The 20,524-nt window shown below is 41.0% G+C and overlaps 1 protein-coding gene and 1 long non-coding RNA gene across 2 annotated transcripts; one reads left to right on the forward strand and one right to left on the reverse strand.

Annotated features, from left to right (window-relative positions):
• Positions 1-1,787: 1,787 nt before the first annotated feature.
• LOC131242043 (uncharacterized) lies at positions 1,788-18,827 on the forward strand. The gene is made up of 4 exons (XR_009169494.1): positions 1,788-1,963; positions 2,268-2,521; positions 2,597-2,715; positions 18,000-18,827. It is a non-coding gene; the product is annotated as an uncharacterized LOC131242043 (long non-coding RNA).
• On the reverse strand, positions 7,510-19,852 carry LOC131242042 (2-hydroxy-palmitic acid dioxygenase mpo1-like). The gene is made up of 4 exons (XM_058240403.1): positions 19,445-19,852; positions 8,066-8,128; positions 7,891-7,962; positions 7,510-7,813 (listed from the first exon to the last, which is right to left on the reverse strand). Exons 1-4 carry the CDS (start codon positions 19,784-19,786, stop codon positions 7,697-7,699), a joined length of 594 nt encoding a protein of 197 aa, XP_058096386.1. The 5' UTR covers positions 19,787-19,852; the 3' UTR covers positions 7,510-7,696.
• Between the last annotated feature and the right edge of the window lie 672 nt (positions 19,853-20,524).

The following is a 20,524-nucleotide window of genomic DNA, read 5'->3' on the forward strand; positions in this document are numbered from 1 at the left end:
AAAAAAGTAATGCCCTTCCCTTCAACAGGCTAGAATCCATTCATTGGACATACACGATCCTTTATCAGTAGGAAAGAGTAAATAAAGCCAAATAAATTACCACTGATTGGACAGTCATGATCCTCCATCAGTAGGAAAAAGCAAATAAAGCAAAATAAATTACTCGATTTGAAGGGGTGAGATGGCCATAGACGGTCGTCAAAACTTGAATGGTCATGAGAGGTAGAGGTTTAATAGAATGTGAATTGCTACTCGAGGATTTATGGATCAAAACTTGAATGGTCATGAGACGTTTAATAGACTAAGGAATTGCTACTCAAGGATTTAGGGATTTGTAGAATCTAACGATTGGGTCACTGATATTTAGCTAAACTAAATTCAACTTGTTGCAGCGATGCAGTGGAAAAAAGTGGAGAACTAAACTATAGCGATCTAGACTTATTGCAGCGTGATACTAGTTAGAAGTGGAGAGGCTAAACTAGGCTAAGTTAAAATAAGATAAGCATCCATGTGAGACGAAAGATTGATAGGCAACATTGAGCTGAAAGAGAATTGTTTGGTTTGTTTGGCGGAGGTCTGAAACTCTTTATTTTGTGCTTCTTTTATGGACTTGGGTTAGATGTGTGACCTTGTGTATGGTCCCTTGGCATTTGGGATCAACGTTCCGATCAATTATCGATCTTGGTTTATGAAACGAATCCAATATTATGTTGTTGTGTGTGGTCTTGTTTATGTTTTTAGACGGTGTTCTCCTTTTAGCGTGCCACTTAGGAATCTAAAGTTGCATGTGGCCAGTTAAATCTGATTATGTGTCACTAGATATCAAGGCATTCAGCTTGCATTGGGTTACACATGCTCTCTGAGCGCTTTATGTATGTGTAACCTATGCTTGCTTGCCATGTGTTTCCTGAAGGATGATCATTTTTAGGGTTTTGATTGTGTGTATGTCTCTAAGCACTCTAGCCTTCCTAACATGACACATTTTCTACAGAGATGTGTTTAGGATCCTCATGATCTCTATGTTCCACGAGCACCCTTTATTGCCTTCATACGAGTGCACCGGCATGTGGCGGAATCCTACTCATTGAATCTGATTGTGACAAGTAAGGTATAAACACATATCTTATTAATTTTAGGTATAGGCCCTACTTGCAAGTGGCTGCTGACATATGTTAATTTGAGAAGCCCCACACCATATTCTACCATCACCTAATTTCTCTGCTTATCTATGAAGATAAGAAACTCATTGATAGTCTTGCAGAGTAGGACTATCTGCCAAACAGACAATTACCATAGATGTGGCACGCGGGTACTACAATCCAAATTATTGAAATGGCAGACCCACCGTAAATGACTAATAAGTGAATACCAGTACCACCATGAAAGAATAATCATAACTGGCTGATTTGCAACCACAAAAAAGGATGGTTAAGATGAAAAATGGTCAAAGATCCAAAATCATCCACTAATTGAGCATTGTCCAGTCAATCTGATTTTGGGGCTTGGCCCCTTCTATATCCACAATTTGGACCGCCTGGATCAAGTTTCATGTGTGGCACATTTTACATGGGCAGTGACACCTTATGTCTGACGTATCAATAGAGATTGACCATGAGTAATTAACTAGGACAGGAGTGGGGTCGGTTTTGAAAGCTGCATCTTCATACATTCATTCCGGCTTTCAATAGATCAGATGGTTTCAATGCATCCTCAGCAACTCTCCCAACTACTTTTTCGCGGAAGTAGTAACAGTAGAAAGCAACCATCCAAGAGAGCAGAGGCTCCTTGAAGCCACGTTCCACCATGAAGGACTTAACACTACAACAAGCCAGGCCATCCAGGCAAACACATCCGTCATTATCCTTTATCATCTTCTTGATTTGGGTGCCCTGGGTTCATCCTTGTACCCATGACCCACCTGGGGTTTATCGTATAATCTCAGACTCCAATCCACTAATTATCTGTATGTATCTTGGTTTTTTTTTTTTTTTTTTTTTAAATTTCATTTTTTTATTTTTTTATTTTTTTAATGGGATGAAGAACAATTGCAGTTCCATGTAATTCCATGATATGGAGAATCGCCATGCATACGGGCTTTAGAGAGCTTTGATGCATTACAAGTCTTCTCTAGAAGATGAAAGTGGAAATTTGGAGCGGCCAATGAGGATACCTTACGTTTACTCACTGGCATGGCACTAAACTGAATTACAATATCAGACCCATGATAAAGCGTTGTGGTTGTATGACTGATCTTCTTGTGTCAGCAGGGCTCAAGGAGCATTATACCTATGGAGTTGAAATCACCACTCTATGGCAGCAAGTGCTGGGTGCATCTGGCTTACATGGAACCTTGAAGCTGGTGATAGCAGGCATGAGGAGGCATCTTCTGAAGCTGGAGCCAAATCATGGAGAGGATGATTGTTCTTTTGCTGAGCATATAGGCAAGTGTGGATAGCTGGAACAAACACGCTGAAGGTGAGATAAGCAATGAAAGACCAAGGAGCTCAGAAGCCGGAGCCAGGTAAGAGTTAATTCCATGTCCACCTTCGTATGCACAAGGCAAGAAATATATTTGAACTAACAATAATTTAAACAGACTGGTAATGCAATGCATGAAACCATGCATGGATTTTCTTCTTGGACCGCATCAACAACAAGTACAACCAGCTTCTCTTGAGAAATTGACTTCTACAGTTATCTGCTGCTCCAGCAAAGGTATGCTACCACTCAAGAAAAAAGAAGTGCCTCATTATCCTTTTCTTAGCTGGTCCATGTAATGGCTTCACGTACCCTGAGATTGAAGGTTTGAGGAGTTGGTGCCACCATGGTAAAAAATGATATGTGCATTACGCTTGAGTCACTTCCACTGATCTACACAACTTTTCTAAGAGGCCATGTGATGGGCACATCTCGCGCACACGCACGCTCCCCTTATGCACGTATGCAAGGAGTGCCCCACCTTCGATCTGAATCAATGACGACATCCATGGAGGGTCTCCTAGTTAGAGATCTGTGTTTTGGTTCCTTGGGGTGGACCCGATCATCATGTGGATCCCATTATTGGATCTCATGAAATGGTCAAGTACCCTAAGTGACCTACGACTTTAAGTTTTGCTTATTATCATTATTACGAATATCATGAACGGTTTAGATTGCATTGATTAATTGTTATTTTTTTGTTACTTCGTCTTTAAGTAATAGTATGCGCACATGACGCGGCTTTTGGGGTATACGTTTTTCTTATAAATAGGCAATCCCTTATATGATTTTTTTCATTGAAGATGATTAATAAAATTCTGCGTTTTCCTACTTCTCTAATTCTCTGACTTGTGGAAACCTAATTGAATGCGAAACCCTCCCTTCTTCAAAGGACTAACTACCGTGGTGCGAAGCTAAACCCATCCCAAATCACCCACATCTCTTACCCTCCATATTCCTCATCTCCTACAGTCATCCTTTCATCAAATCTACCCACGTTTGCGCTAATCTTTCCAATACGGCAGATTTCCATAATCTGGCCCTGCAGGAGGGCTGAAACTTCGGCGGAGCATCGTGTTCAAACCGATCATCCGTTTGCCCTGAAATTTAGAAGGAAAGTGGCCCATCCTTGGTCGACCAGGCCCTAGCTGGCCGATTCCAGATTCGTAGGCCCCACACACGTGCGGACCGCCATCCACGCACGTGCGTCAGGCCGGTTTGCTGTCCATACGTGCGAGCTGATCAAAGGTTCCATTTCGTCTCTATTTCACTCCTATTTCGCCTTGTTTCCATAACCCTAACCCTAGATCATCTTAAGTCCCTAAGTTCTATTCCACTTTTGAAACCCTAGGTTTTTCCGAATTGAAACGTGAGAATCCCTTGGATTGAGAAATAATTCTTTCCATGTGTGGATGAATCTATTATCCTTTAAGCATTGTTTGGTCTATAATTCTTAATTGATTCAACCCTAACATATGTAGGCTTGGACCCGCATAGATTCCCCTTGATTGAGTGCTTGATTTTATGTGAGATGTGGAATTTTGTGTGATTGTTTCTAATTTAGTATGATCTTAAGCCTGAATTTTTTCTTCATATCATGTTTAATTTCCATGTCCTGCATCAAATTTGGTATCAGAGCTTAGGTTTGTCATAGGGAAATGCATTGCATGTTTAGGGTTTAGTCTTCTCACGTTTAATTTACATTGTTTAATTTGCATTAACTCTCATCATATAGGGCCGTTTAGGACCCATCATTCACATTAGAGGCTGCTGAATTTTCTGTTGGCAGACTCTTTGGGCAGATAAGTTGCTGGAAATTTGGTAGCATTGTGTAGTTTCCCTCATATAGAGTCTTGTAGGATCATCTAGTCTCATTTAGACGCATATAGTTGTGTTAGAGGGTCTTTGAGTTGAGGAGTAGTTAAATGCCCACACGTACTGGTCGCGGTTTTGGTTTGCACCCTACGCTAAACATGGAGCAATTATAAGAATCAATGGACAACCTAACTCGACAATTTGAGTCTTTGGGTAAGCGCTTGGAACAACGTATTGACCAACGCCTTGAACAGATTGATGTGCGCGTTACCCAATTAGAGACTTCCGCCCGGGCAAACCCCACCACTGGGAAAGATGTCCAATCTCAGGCAGGTGGTCAGGAGGATAGACCAAGGAATGGAAGTGGCCAAAGAAACAAACATGAGCGCGCACCTGTGCACCCACCCCGAGAGGGGTAGCATCATGATCATTATGACCTAGATGCGCAACTCATCAAGGGAGTTAGAGTAAAAGCCCCTACGTTTAATGGCCACTTGGGCCCTAAAGCTTTTCTAGATTGGTTGGCGGATGTTGACAACTATTTTGAGTGGTACGACATGTCGGATGCTAGTCGAGTCCGATTTGCCAAGATGAAACTTGTAGGCCAAACGAAGAGGTTTTGAGCTACTGTAGAGCGAAAGAAAGAGAGGTTGAGGGAACCCCCAATAGTCCATTGGGGAGAAATGAAAGAGACTCTTAAAGAAAAATACTTCTATTTCTCTTATCACTTAAGGTTGGTTGGGGAATCGAAGTCCAAGTCCAAGCCTCTCCATATTCTAAATACCAAAGACTTTGAGCGAGAGACAAAGTCGGACTCGATGGTGTATGCCCTTGTGGCTAGAGAAAGTGCACCAGAGGCTAGTACAGAGTTACCTACTGAGGCCATTCCGATAGTGGATGAGTTTCGTGATGTTTTTCCTGATGATCTACCGGATGAGCTTCCCCTTATGAGGGAAATGCAACACACCATTGATTTAGTCTGTGGGGCGACTCTACCAAACTTGTCTGAGGTGGTTAATAGGAGTCTGCGAAATTTGCTCAGGTATTTAGTGGGGGAGCACACCAGGACATGGGACAGTGCACTGCCTATCGCCGAGTTTGCATTTAATAGTTCTGTCAATAGATTCACAAGTTTAAGTCCTTTTGAAGTCATTACTGATTATAAACCTTGGAAGCCTATTGATCTTCTCCCTATGTCCCTGTCCCATAGGCCATCAGAGTCTGCAGAGTCCTTTGCACATCACATTCATTTATTGCATTAAGAAATCAGGCGAAAGATCAATACTAGTAATTAACATTATAAAATTTTTGCCGACCAACATAAATGATTCAAGGAATTCAATATAGGAGACTCTGTGATGGTCTGCATCAAGCCAGAGCGGTACCCTCAGGGAGCCATTCGTAAATTACACGCGCAAAACGCTGGACCATTCAAAATTATAAAACGAAACGATCTCAATGCGTATGTGATAGATCTTCCACCTTCCAGAGGAATTAGTTCCACATTTAATGTGGAGGATCTACTTGCATTTCAGGGGACCACTGATATATTGTCCAGCCTGTCACCTAACCATCCTGATTCCCCAGACCTTTCCCTTGATCCATCTTCTCAACCTCTACCTCTCATACTTACCCTTCCCACACCCAGAGAGGAGATAGAGGATATTATGGACTATCAGATAATATCGACGTCAGACGGCGAATTTCAAAAGTTCCTTGTCAAGCGGAAGTCACGCCCAGCTTCAAACAGTACATAGCTCATTGAGGAGGAGTTTCAAAGACTTGATCTTGACATCTTGGAGCGGTTCAAAAGTTTTGTTTCGCCAATGGCGAAATCTTCGTAGCCTGGGAGAGTTGATGGGGAAATCTTGCGCACACGCATGCCCACGTACGCAAAGAGGGCCTCACTTTTGATCTGGATGGATGACGACATCTATGGAGGATCTCCTAGTTAGAGAACTATGTTTTGGTTCCTTGGAGTGGACTCGATTATCATGTGGATCCCGTCATTGGATCTCATGATCGTGGTCCACTACCCTAGGTGACCTAGGACTTTGAGTTTTGCTTATTACCATTATTAGGAACATTATGAACGGTTTAGATTACATTAATTAGTTGTTATTTTTTATTACTTCGTCTTTAAGTAATAGTATGCATACATGACGCGGCTTTAGGGGTATATGTCTTTCTTATAAATAGGTAACCCCTTATGGGTTTTTTTTTTCTCCATTGAAGATGATTAATAAAATTTTGCGTTTTCTTACTTCTCTAATTCTCTAAGTTATGGAAACCTAATTGGGTGCAAAATCCTCTCTTTTTTAAAGAGCTAACTACTGTGGTGCGAAGACACTCATCCCAAATCACCCCCATTTTCTACCCTTCATATTTCTCATCTCCTACAGCCATCCCCTTATCAAATCCACCCACGTTTGCGCTAATCTTTTCCGTACGGCAGATTTCCAGAATCTAACCCTGCAGAAGAGCTAAAACTTCGGCAGAGCATCGTGTTCAAACCAATCATCAGTTTGCCTTGAAATTTGGAGGAAAGGTGGCCCATCTCTGGCCGACCAGGCCCCAGCTGGCTGATTCCAGATTTGTAGGCCCCACACATGTGCGGACCGCCATCCACGCACGTGCGTCAGGCCGGTTTGCTGTCCATACGTGCGAGCTGATCACAAGTTCCCTTTCGTCTCTATTTCACTCATATTTCGCCTTGTTTCCATAATCCTAACCCTAGATCATCTCAAGTCCCTACGTGCTATTCCACTTTTGAAACCCTAGGTTTTCCTGAATTGAAACGTGAGAATCTCTTGGATTGGGAAATAATCCTTTGTATGTGTGGATGAATCTACTATCCTTTGAGCATTGTTTGGTCTATAATTTTTAATTGATTCAGCCCTAACATGTGTAAGCTTGGACCCGCATAGATTCCCCTTGATTGAGTGTTTGACTTTATGAGGGATGTGCAATTTTATGTGATTGTTTCTAATTTAGTATGATCTTAAGCCTTTTTTTTTTTTTTTTGCATATCGTGTTTAATTTTCATGTCCTACATCACCATGCTCAAGCAATTCAAAACCAGACCTGGCTGGGATCCCTATATTTACTTGTAAAACTATTATTTTTGAATGATCCCAAAAGACTTGAAAAACATCTTCAAATTTTATTTATTTATTTTTTTTAAAAAACAAACAAAAAACAAAGCCAAACAGTTAGGAAGCTCCAAATTCGTATGCACACTCATAATCTATATGTGTTCGGAAGCACTGATATCCGATTTATAGTACAGTTATGTCTTTTTACTTGAGAACATACAAGTAAACTTAGAAAACTTACCTAGGCAAACATTATTACATTAACAAACTAAGAAGACTGACCTAGGCAGCATTATTAAATTAACAAACTAAGAAGTTTTCTTTTGCTTCTTAGCTTGCCATTCTTTGATTTCAGCATCTATCTTCGCTTCCACACTAGCACGAAATCCAGGATATGGTTCATAACCACAGAAATTTTGAAGAACCTGAAGCAACAAACAACATAAATCACTAAAGCCTTCATTTCAGACCCTTCTCACAATTTAACGGGATATGTAATTACCTCAAGTAAAACGAAGAAAGGAGCCATCAAAAGGGCTTGAGAAAGATTGTCCAGAAGAGCAGGAGCTCGCTTCTGCAAGGCAAACACATTATCTAGCTGACAACTAGTGGTAAATCCTCTTCCAAATAACATGACTAGCTAAAGGCACTCATATAGTAAATCAGGCAATAGTTACCTCAAACACACCATGGCCTATGAACTGTCCAATCCAACAGAACAACTGAGCTGCCAACACTACCTGGATATCAATTATGTTGCATTTTTATCAGTATTTACCATACATGAGAAACAAGAGGTGACTAGCTGTTTATGTAAGAAGAACATAATGATATGGTCGATACATTTTAGGCTGGAAAACATGGAAAGGCATCTCTAGGAGCAGTATTGCTTCCCCCATCAGATGCAACATAAGACTGCCATGAATATACAAACAACAAAGATGACGGCTTAATACACAAAAAATTAGCCAATGACATGATCAAACCAGTTCAAGCTAGAGTTTCTTGGTGGGTTTCTACCCGTGTTTGCAAGAGTCAATCACCTGACTTGATTTGAGTTGATTCAAAGTCGAATTTGACCATTGCCATTATCAACGTAATATGTTTCGTTTCTAAATCCTCAAACATCTGTGGTGGCAGAGTTAGCCAAAGACGTGTAGAGTTCAGTTACAACAATAATACCAAGTAAAGCCAGAATGATCTTGGCACGGATAGCCAAAGAAATTGCATGGGTCGTTTAACAATCAATCAATGCCTACCGATAATAGGGTTGTCGAACATTTAAAGATAAAGATATATCCCTCGTGTAATATGACAGCCAAATAAATAACTCAAAAGGGATATTAATTGTAGTTTTTTTAATATAAATTCAGACGCTGTTCAAATTTGTTGGGAATTTTACAAAAAAAAAAAAAAACTACTTAATATAGAATTTATACTCCGGTACCTTTTTCAAAAAGGTTTCAATAAGCTACCTCATTAATCTAAGAAATTATCACTAGAGAACCTTCCAATTGATTTATTAACAGCGGCTTAGGTCAGCCATGAAAACAAAGGGGTCAGCACTCGGGTGGGCCCCACCCTAGTGTTTATGTGAAATCCACCTCGACCACCGCATGCATCACCCCTTGTTAGGTCCAGGGCTCAAAACTCATTTCCATCCGTGATTCGAGTGGACCACATGATGGGGAACAACATGCAAGGCAATACTCACCCTCCAAATTGTTTCCCTTGGTGTGGCCCACCTGAATTATGGATGGGGATATTTTTAGGCCTCAGGCCTAAATTTTAGTGTGGCATCTAATGGTTGGAGTGGATTTATATAATCACCACAGTGGGCCCTATAGAAATCAAGGGTGGACGTCTCTCTCCTAGTCGTTTCCTTTGGTGTGGCCCACCTGAATCATGGGTAAGCTTGATCTTTTGGCCCTGGGCCTAATGTAGGATTAAACATCTAACGATGGGTGTGGATTTCACATGCACATCACAGTGGGCCCCATAAAAAATCAAGGGTGGGATACCATGAAATTCCCTTTTTTTAATATACATGCATGTGTGTGTTGGGAACAATTGATAGAGGGACGCTCCCTTGATTTTTGACGAGGCCCACCATGATGTGGGCATGTAATACACTCCAACCATTAAGACATGTAATCCCACATTAGGTCCGAGGCAAAAAAAGAGGCTGACCTGTGATTCAAGTGCTCTAGACCAAAGGAAACAGTTGGGAGAGAGGCGTCTAGCCTTAATTTTTACAAGGCCCATCGTGATGATTATGTGAAAGCCATTCCATCCATTAGATGCTACACCAAAATTTCAGCATGAGACCAAAAAATTAGGCCCATTAGTGATTCAGGTGGGCCACACAAGGGAAACAATTTGGAGCGTGAGCGTTGCATTGTACACTTATCCAACGTGAGGTCCACTTAAATCACAGATGAAGCTGCCCTGGGCCTAATAGGGCGCAACGCACTACGTGGTCAGGTGTATTTTCCATTAACATCACGGTGCCACTTGAGCCACCGACCCCTTTCCTCACATGGCCAACCTGAGCCGCCGTTAAGAAATCTAATGGAAGATACTCTAATGATAACTAAGATTAATGAGGTAGCTTATTGAAAACCTTTTTGAAAAAAGGTACCTGAATGTAGATTCTATATTAATTAGGTAGAATTTTGTGAATTACCCTTTTAAGTTTACATTAACATAATGATATGAGTATATATAGGAAAGGGAAATGTGAATAGGATGAAATGCCAGAATACGAGGATTGAGAAGACTGTTTCTAAGTCCTTTTCTTTTCTTTTCTTTTCTTTTTTTTTTTTTTTTTTTTTTTGAGGAAATTTCCATAAAAAAGGGGGAAAATAAGAGTTTCCAAAGTACAAGAAAGTACGTGAGGCCTCAGTCACTGCTAAAGGAATAGTAGGGACATTAGGACCCAATTCCACTAGAGCAAATGGTATGTTTAGCCCAAAAGAGAGATCCACACACAACTATACTTCCACAACAAAATAATGCGGAGATTGCTGGCCTATTATCACCCTAATCGACATCAATACAAAACCGACATCGCATATGACCAAGGTATTCCGTAACGGTAACGGTGGCCGTAACGGCCACCATTGTTACCTTTACGATACAGGCTGTTACGGCCCCTGTAATGGCTGTTACGGTCTCTCTTTTTTCTTTTTTCTTTTTTCTATTGAAAAAAAAAAAACTTGATAAACCTATATCAGCCCATAATGGGCCGTTATGGGTCCATTACAGCCTTTACGGGTCATTTTATCCATAACGGCCATTACGACCTTTACGACCCCATAACGTGTAATAGTTGCCACCATTACCTTTACGTAACGGCCTTTACAACACAACATGCATATGACTTAACAAGAGAATATTCTATCAAAAGAACTACTTCCACAAAACTCAACAATCTTAAACAAACAATTTTAACTCACCTTATGAGAAATTGGCAAGCCTTCATAATTCGACAAGGCGTATACGCTCCTTTTCACGAGTGTTTCCTTCTACTCGAGGAACAATGCAGAAAACAACATGTTTTTTGCACAAACGAACAATGAAAAAAGCTCCCCCTTGCTGTCTGATCAGCCTTCGACACGTTGGAAGGCCCACAAGAAAAAAGATATGGCAACTTGGGTTAGATCAGGGGGAATTACGGAGTCCAAACCACTTTCAGGATGGCTCGAATACCATATAAGTTGGTATAGAAAAGGGAAAAGTAGAAGAAAAGTAGAAAAGAAGAGGAAAAATGAGAGAAGAAACTTGAGAAAAGGGAATTAACAGCTAGGGTTCACTTTCCCAATTTTCTCTTATATTATTTTATAAATGGATAAAATTATAAAAGTACCCTTAAGTAAATAAAAGCAAAAATACCTGCTGGGGACATCACGCGCACTCACGCCGCCCCCCCTACGTACATACGTACGTAGAAGGAGGACCCCACCATCGATCTGGCTCGATGACGACGTCTAGAGAGGCCTCCTAGCTAGAAGTCAAGTTTTGGTTCAGAAAAGTGGCCTTATAGTCAAGAAAAGTCCACCATAGGATCTCATGATCGTGGCCCACTCATCGGATTGATTTCATATTTTAGGTTTTGCTTATTGTTATTATTTAGAACATCGTGAACGCTTTAGATTTTCTTGTTTGGTTTTTATTTTAGTTTACTTCATCGCCAAGTAATAGGTGTCGCACATGGTGCGAGTTTTTGGGTATAAGGTCCTCCCTATAAATAGGCATCCCTTATAGTTCTTTTCATTTATTGAAGTTAATAAAAAAATTCCTATTTTATTTTTCTGCTCTCTTCGTGAGTTGTGAAGAATTCAAAAGTGAGTGCGAAGTCCTCCCTTTTCGAAGGGCTAACTACCGTGGTGCGAAGCCACATCGATCCCAATTCACCCCTATCTTCCATCATCTTTTTTTTTCCATCTTTTCCCACCATCCGTACTTTGAATTTGTCCTTTTGTTGCATCAGATTTCTTCATTACAGCAGGTTTCCAGATTTCGGCCCGCAGGCGAGCTGAAACTTCGGCGGAGCACCACGCACAAACCGTACATCGGATCGAGCTGAGATTTGGGGGTTTTGGAGTCCATCCCTGGCCGACCAGGGCCAAGGTAGCCTTTTTCTGAATAGTAGGCCCCACATACATGCGGCCGGGATCACACGCACGTCCGTCTGGGCCATTGTTGCTGTCCACACACGGGATCATCTTTTGGCTCAGGTTTTTATCCTCTCATAGCTGTTTTTCATGAATCCTAACCGTAGATTACATGATCCCTAATTGATTTGCCCCTTTTTATCACCTTAGGGTTCCTTGAATTGAAATTAGGGAATCCCTTGGATTAGGGACTGATTTTTATACATGAGTAGTTGATTTTATTTCCCTTTGACATCATTTGGTTTATAATTTTTATTGGTCCAGTCTTAGCCTATGTCGGCTTGGACCCACATAGATTCCCCTTTTTAATTGAATGTTTGGATTTTCATGTGGGACGTGGAATTTGTGTGATTGTTTCTGAATTGGTAGGATCTAAGCCTGAAATCTTGCATATCATATTTAATTTTCCATGTCCTGCATCAATACCCCTTATACGAAAACTATGTTCCCAACACATCCCAAGACTAAGTAAATGAGCCATAGGCCCATAGCCACTGCCATTAGATGCCAACCGATCAATCCTCCTGTTTGAGATCCCCACCTCACCAACATACTCTTGCTCAGATTTACATTAAGCCCATAGACAACCTTCCTTTCAAGTTCATGATCTAAACATTTGACGCCTTGCACATCACTAGCATATAGCCTATGAATTCAAGGCGAGAGATTGAATTGGATGGACTGGCTTGAAATCCCTTGGTTAAAAATAATTATCCCCCTAGTCATAATTATGTTGAAGCCCTGTTCAGTGATCAAAAGAATGAAAGGGTTAAAAGGTCACCTTGCTGCAACCCGTTGGACCTCGCAAACAAACCCATCGGCATACCATTAATAAAAATGGAGAGGATATGCAAGTCTCCACCAAACTCCTCCATTTAGCCCCAAAACCCATAGGGTGCATCATGAACATCAAATAGTGCCGATCAATGTGGCTGTACACCTTCTCCATGTTGCTTTTGCTCACTACCCCTTCCCATTCAACTTTCTCCTCAAGTGAATACTCTCATTTGCCACAAGAAATACCATGCAGAAAATGCTTGTCCGAAAATAAAGCAGCTTAGAAAGGTGATTAGATCATTGACATAATCATCCTAATCTGCTCTGCTAACACTTTGGCTAGGACTTCGTAACTGCTGCTTATCAAAATTGTTGGTTTGAAGTGAGAAAGCTTCTTTGCTCCTTCCTTTTTGGAGACTAGACAAATGAAGGATGCACCTACAATTCTGCTGTTTTCTTTCCTCGCATGGAATCCTTTCAAAACAGCCATCAGGTCACCCTTAATAGTACCCAAATACTGCTAAAAAAAAACATTGTTGGGAATCTGTCAGGATCTGGGATTTATGTGGTTCCATGCTTTGAACTGCCTTGAGCACTTCCACCTCTCTAAACCCAACTCCTATTTGTTCCACTTTGTCGGTCGGGATTGACTTAAATTCCCCTCCCTCCACTGTAGGTCGACAGCGACTTTCTCCCGTGTGCAGCTTTTTATAGAAGTTAATAGCCTCCTGCTTTATAAATTCCCTATCTTCTATGAAATGGTCTCCTCTCTTGAGCTTGGATATAATTTTTTTTTCCTTATCTTGCAGTTAGCCACCCTGTGAAAGAAGGCTGCATTTTGATCCTCCGCCTTCAACCAGAACCCTTTCGATCTCTGCCTCCAAGTGATTTCCTTAGAATGATAAACGGTTCTGCTGACCTGCTCTTCTGGATACAACTCTCCCTTCACTCTTTCTCATCCAGACTTCTGATGCTGATTTCAATCATCTGTTGTTTCACTTTCTCTGCCAATCTTATCCTGACATCCCGATATTTTAGTTTTTGCTTTGACAATTTGTAATGCTTTCCTCATTACAAAACCAGCCCACACTTGCACTTGAGCATGCCTCCGCCATTCATTCATCATATTCCGGAAATTGGGATAATTCAGCTATTTGTTTTCAAAGCAGAAAGGTTTGGGACCCTAAGAGACGCCTTCTGTTTGGAGCAAAATTGGCCAATGGTCAGATGCTGGTTTAAGGAGGTCTTCTTGACTACACGAAGGAAAAATTGCATCCACTCCTTGTCTACAATGAATCTGTCGAGCCCACACAAAATCGAGGGATCTTGGCTACTTGACATGATTTTTTTATTTTTTATTTTAAAGATAAGGAGTGAGGAGCTTTTGGTGTGAAAAAGAAAACCTGAGCTTTGCTAATAAGCCCACGTGTACAAGATCGGTCATTGTGGCTGATGTTTTCTCACCCATTGAACTGTTTCTAATGTTGTGGTCTACCTGCTAAATGGATCATATTTTTGGGGGAGCACATGTACAAGATTGGACCTCCCCGGTGAACAACTTTGATATTGCACCCGTCAGCCACCTTGGCACTTGTGATGGTGTGTACAAGACTTTGCCTTGTACATGCGTGCGTGTTTAGCAAAGCTAAAAAAACCTTGTAAAATGGAGGAAAATAACTATGTTAGGTTATGCATGTTTCGGATGCTACAGGTGGTAATTTCTGCATTGGGTCATGGATGAGTGCCTCGACTAAGGGAACCATGTCATCCGACAAGGATAAAGTCCAGCAAACCCCAGTACAAATTATTAGGACGCAACATACAAGACAGACTATGATTGGTTGTTATCATCAAATTGATATGATATACTAAGAAAGGAGAACCCTTATCCTTACCTGAGGATTGAGCATCCAGCTTGGGTGTTCCAATTTTTTGAGGATCTATCATCTTTGTATCATAGTTAGGTGATGCTTACACCACACCACCCCCCCCCCCTCTGTGCGTGTGTTTTAAAAGACAACAATTTTCATCAAAGAGAGGAAAGCAATACGTCAAGACAAGTTTCAATACAAATGGGTGATAGATGAGCTCCCCCTTCAGCTAAAGAATCTGCCATAGCATTTGCCTCTCTCCCAACATAGGCAAATGAAATGTAAATAGGATAATGCTAGAAGTTCCTTTCCACAACTGCATGCAGATAGAATTCAATTTCATTCTCTTTTAACACAAATGAGATTGACAAAGACAAGTATTGCAAGCAATAAGCAAGGGAAATCCTCGTGTTTTTTTTTTGGAAGGTGAATGATTTTATTAGGCAGGGCCAAAGAAACACAACAGAAACAAAACAAACAAACACAGCCAACACAAAAGGAAGAAAAGAAAACAAAACCAAGGAAACCTGAGAACCTAAGATACAACAAACCAGCCCCATGGCTGGATCCACCCAGGTCCACAGTCTAAGGGGCCCAATCTCTGAACAAACTTATCACTCTAATAAAAATTCCGGCCGAAGCAACCCGAGATTTTCTGAAAACCCAATTATTCCTTACGGACCAAGTTGCCCAGAGGACCATAAGGAGACTTAGTCTCCATCTTTTCCTCCCAAACGAACCACCTTCTCCCTCATGCCAAGAGCAAAAAAGGCCTTCAATGGATGAAGGCATCACCCACAATGCACCCGCATGATCCAGCAATCTGGACCAAATATCCCACGCGAAAGAACAATGAAGGAACAGTTGATCCACCGTTTCCACTTCTTGGAAACACAACAACCAAACATTAGTAAGAGGCATTCCTCTTTTCCGGAGACTATCCATCATTAGAATTCAGTTCTTTCCAGCAAGCCAGGCAAACACCATGAAGACTACACTTAACACCATGAAGACTACACTTGAGGGATTGCATGTGGCGGGAGAGGGAGTGATGCAGGACATGAAATTTAAGTATGATGTGCGAGATTTCAAGCTTAAGATCACGTTAGTTCAGAAACAATTACACAAATTCCATATCCCACATGAAAGTCCAAACCATTCAATTAAGGGGAATCTGTGCACGTCCAGGCCTACACATGTTAGGGCTAGATCTGTTAAAATTATAAATCAAACGATGCTCAAAGATAAGCAGTAATCATCCACATATGCACAACAATCAGTCCCTAATCCAAGGGATTCCCCAATCTCAATTCAAGGAACCCTAGGGTGAAAAAAAAAAGGCAAATAAATTAGGGCTAATGCAAACTAAGGCTAGGGTTTAGGAAATAGGAATGAAAAGAAGAAAACCAGAGGAAAACCTAACCTAGAGAAAGCTCCTGCATGCATATGGTGACCCGAGGCTGACGCACATGCGCGGGTGGACTAGCCGCACGTGTGATGGAAGCTCGCCTCCCCAAAGTGACACCTAGGCCTTGGTTGGCCAGGGGAGACCTCCAATCCCTCCAAGTTTGACGACGATCCGACGTAAGGACGAGGCGTAGTGCTCTGCCGAAGTTTCAGCCCTCCTACAGGTCCAGATTCTGAAAACTGGCTGTAGGGGGGATGAATAGCTACAAAAGCTGAGAAATTCAAAGCAATAATGATGATAGAAGATGAGATATATGGATGGGAGAGGGTAGGTACGGATGGGGATAGATGTGGCTTCACACCACGTAGTTAACCCTTCGAAAAGGGAGAGCTTCACACCCACTTTTGAATTCTTCCACAACTCACTAAGAGAGCAGTAAAATAAAGCAGGAATTTTTATTAAGCTTCAATGAATGAAAAGAACTACAAGGGGTGCCTATTTATAAGGAAAACCCTATACCCCAAAAACTCGCACCATGTGCGCAATTTATTACTTGGCGATGAAGTAAACTAAAATAAAAACCAAACAAAAAAATCTAAAGCGTTCACGATGTTCTAAATAATAACAATAAGCAAAACCTAAAATATGAAATCAATCCGACGAGTGGGCCACGATCATGAGATCTCATGATGGACTTTTCTTGACTATCGAGCCCACCCTTTTGAACCAAAACTTCGTCTTCTAGCTAGGAGGCCCTCCCTGGATGTCATCATTGATCCAGATCGACGGTGGGGCTCTCCTTTTGGCGTACGTGCATATGGCGCCCGGCATGCATGCGCGTGTGTGCGGGATTTCCCCATCAGGGAGAAGCTAGAGCCTTGTAAAAGGACTTCACCATAAAATATCCCAAGGTGATTAAGCTCCAAATCAAGGAATCTTCTAACTCTGGGTAGGGGAAAAAGCCCTACAGTTGAGAGAAGAGGGAAGTCAGCTCCTCTGTTTTAGAATCTAATAGGTTTCGCCTAAATGGCGGGATCTAGACCCCTTTCGCACCCTCACCTGAAAAACAGTCTTTCACAGAACTATTGATGTCTAGGTAGAGAGCAGCTAAGGATGGGAAGTCCGAACTAAGGAGCAAATCCCCACGAATTTATCAATCCACAATCTTATTGATTCCTCATTACCCAAAACAAATCTCAATTCATTTAAAACTTTTGAAGTAACTCTGGCAATCCCTTTCCAAATCAAGGAAGAGTAGTATAGATACGAAGATTTGGTCCATCTACCACTCGGGTCCACGCCATATTTGGCCAAGGTACCTCTCGTCAAATCTTTGCCCAAGGCTCAAAACACTTTGCATTTTAGTCCATTTTATATTTTTCTGCTTTGCGTTTCCCACATCGTCAGCCCAACAAAGCATCCCCTCCACTTGCCCACTTTGTTAATTGGAGCAGCTTCTAAAACAGGGTGGAAGACGCATAGACCAAGGATTCCTCACTTAGAACACTCCTAAAACTCAAGAAGAGTCATGATCGGCATAAAACTCCTCCAGACTACAAATGCAGCCCCTGAATCAGTTCCCAGAATAATTTCCCAGGCACTCCATAGCCCAGAAACATGAATGATTCATCTGCTGGAACTATTAAGATGGAGATTATGCCCAAAGCAGGGGAAAGCCCCACAATTTCAGCAAGATACAAAAGAATTCAAATTCCCCTATCTAGCCAACAACAAACAAGAGGGAAGTCCACTACCCATTCAATCTTAACAAATCGAGTTAAACCAACAACTCAAAGACTCTAGTGAAGTACTGCAAAACTCAGTGACAGCACAGCATTACAATGCCCTTCATTAATAAAAACTGTTTCCTGAACCACAGGTGATGACTTAGAAGTCCATCATAAAATGCAAGACAAGAAAAGAGTGGATTCAAACGTCCATGTCAGGCAAGCAGTTTGCCATGGGGATGCTTTCATACAACTTCGACGATACAAAGTTCAAAGCTGTAGAAGCAAATCAGTTAGAAATACCTCCTACCTGCCATGAGGGACATGACCATTTGATCAGTTGGACTCATCCCTTACTATTCGAAATGCATATCGTATAATACAGACTTAAATGGTGAGTTACTTCCTAGAAATAGCAATTATAGAGTCTAACAAAAGCCTTTGCTTTCTCACATTTTGACCATTAGCAAGAATGGCTCAATTTCAAAGATGACATATGATTAAACATGTGAACAAGTCATATGTCCAATTAATCAAGAAACGTGAATCCAGCATTGATTTATGGACAGAAGAAACTCTGTGTTATGGAATTGTCAATAAAACATGCAACGACTAAAGTGAAAGAAAAGCAACCTAACATAAATTTGTCACATTATCAAAAGATGAAAAGAGCCATAGCAATTTGTGTGTTTGTGCAAGTCTTTTTTTTCTTTTCTTTTTTTTAATGATAAAGAGCCAGAGTAATTCCAAATCATCATAAGAAAATTTTGTACCCTTAACAAAATATCTGCACAAGAAAACCCGAAAACGGAGACCAAACCAATCAAATAAATACACAAGGTAGACAAAAAGAGATGTGATTCAAACTAATAAAATCCTAATCCTCAAAGCATGTAAAAAATGAGAGTGAAAGTAATACCTAAGTGGAAAGACTCATATATATTACGAAATGTTGATTTGTCAATAATCATAAAAGGAGAAAGACCCTTAGCTCATAATAATTCCAACTCCAACAAAACCAAATCTTATCCTAAAACACAGTAGCTACACACAGATATAGAAGAAGAAAAAGAAGAAAGGCAGCTAACATTTTTTGAAAAAGGAAAAATGACTGAAACCCAATTCAAAACAATAAAAAGAGGATAAGAAGAAGAAGAAGAAGAAAACTTAAACAAATAGCAGAAACAGATTATATGAAAAAGATTCAAATAAGCAAAGATAAAAAGCCAATTCGATCCTTATATATATATATATATATAGCAAAAGAAAAAAAGAAAAGATGCATCCACTTAACTTTCAAAGGCCTATGCCAGATGAAAAAGACTAATTAACAAAAGGTCACCATCAATTTTGTTGATTATCATAGAGCTAAGGAAGCACTGATAATAATAATAATAATAATAATAATTAAAATCCATAAAAAGCAACAATTCCACACCCTAGAAGAAACAACATGAGAAAGAAAGAAAAACAAGAATTTTTTTTTTTTTTTAAAGGGATGCAGATGATAGATAACATGAATGAAAGAAGCACATAAAAGGAAAAAAAACAAAGATGGAAAAGAGGAATAGAAGGGGAAAGGGGATGGGGAAAATACCTTCCAGGCAAGAGAAAAGCCGAGGCGAGAAGCAAGAGAAGAGCTAGAGAGCCAACAGAAGAGGCAGAGAAGGGCAGCCAAGGAACCGGCTCTCCTATCCAATAAGACATAGAAGGAGGCATAGAGCAAAGCGAAGAAGAAGCCGAAATTGAGAAGCAAAGGAGGGGAGAGGAAGGGGAGAGGAGGAAGTTGGATTAGAGAGGGTGTGAAATGGAAGAGAACAAGAGACGTGTAGAAAATCGGCCAAACGAACAACACATGGATTATTATGTTTATTGGGTTGCTGTGATAGGCCCCGTAGAAGGCAAAATGCCTCTCCAGATCAAGCACTCCCCTCCCCATGTTTTTTCAACCCCCCTTTTCTTTTCTTTCTATCTGAAGATGTTCAATTTCCTTTGCCTTCTTTTTAAAAAATATTTGGGTGTTGGAGAAAGCGAGCAACCCAGGAACGCCGATTGCGTCCTTGAACGGGTATTAAACTCTCACCGTTGAAAACTTCTTAGCGCCACAGAAGTTTTGAATCTAACTGATATTTGTGTTTTCTCTTCATCCAGGTCCATGTAACTTTATGAATGGGTTGGATGGCAAATAAACATCACGGTGGGCCCTTAAAATGTTTCAACGGTGAGAATTATTATCACCGCTGCTTCCTGTGGTGTGGTCCACTTGAGTGTTGGATCTGCCTCAGTTATATAATGATAACCTGAACTGGTAGGGAAAAATGGACGGACGGTGTGGATAAAACTCATACATCACGGTGGCCACTCAAAGCTCCTGCCCGTTCCTAGCTGGAGACAGTCGGGGGCAGGACGCAATCCGCGCTCGCAAGACAGAAGGCTTAGATGAGATCGAAGATGATGATAAAGAAGATTTTCTCTTCTTTTTAAAGTTTACTTTGAAATGGTCAGAGACGGACAAACGAATCAAACCAGTTGAAAACCTTAAAAAATCCCCCCGCTGCCTATAGAGCAGCTGTTTTCTTCGAGAACACCAACCTAACACACGAGGGGCGTGACTAGGCAAGGGGCTCTATGGGCCCACCGTGGTGTATTAGTTTTATCTATTGTGTCCATTTATTTT

The sequence above is a fragment of the Magnolia sinica genome, chromosome 4 (assembly GCF_029962835.1).
Source record: "Magnolia sinica isolate HGM2019 chromosome 4, MsV1, whole genome shotgun sequence".
NCBI classification, from domain to species: domain Eukaryota; kingdom Viridiplantae; phylum Streptophyta; class Magnoliopsida; order Magnoliales; family Magnoliaceae; genus Magnolia; species Magnolia sinica.

Bases quoted from the DNA above. Each gene is read 5' to 3' on its own strand.
- LOC131242042 (XM_058240403.1), bottom strand. From the start codon at position 19,786: ATGGGGAGGGGAGTGCTTGATCTGGAGAGGCATTTTGCCTTCTACGGG. The intron at 8,129-19,444 runs GTATTTTCCCCA...ATTGATATCCAG, and splicing joins GCTTTTCTCTTGCCTGGAAG to GTAGTGTTGGCAGCTCAGTT. The intron at 7,963-8,065 runs GTAACTATTGCC...TTTGCCTTGCAG, and splicing joins TAGGCCATGGTGTGTTTGAG to AAGCGAGCTCCTGCTCTTCT.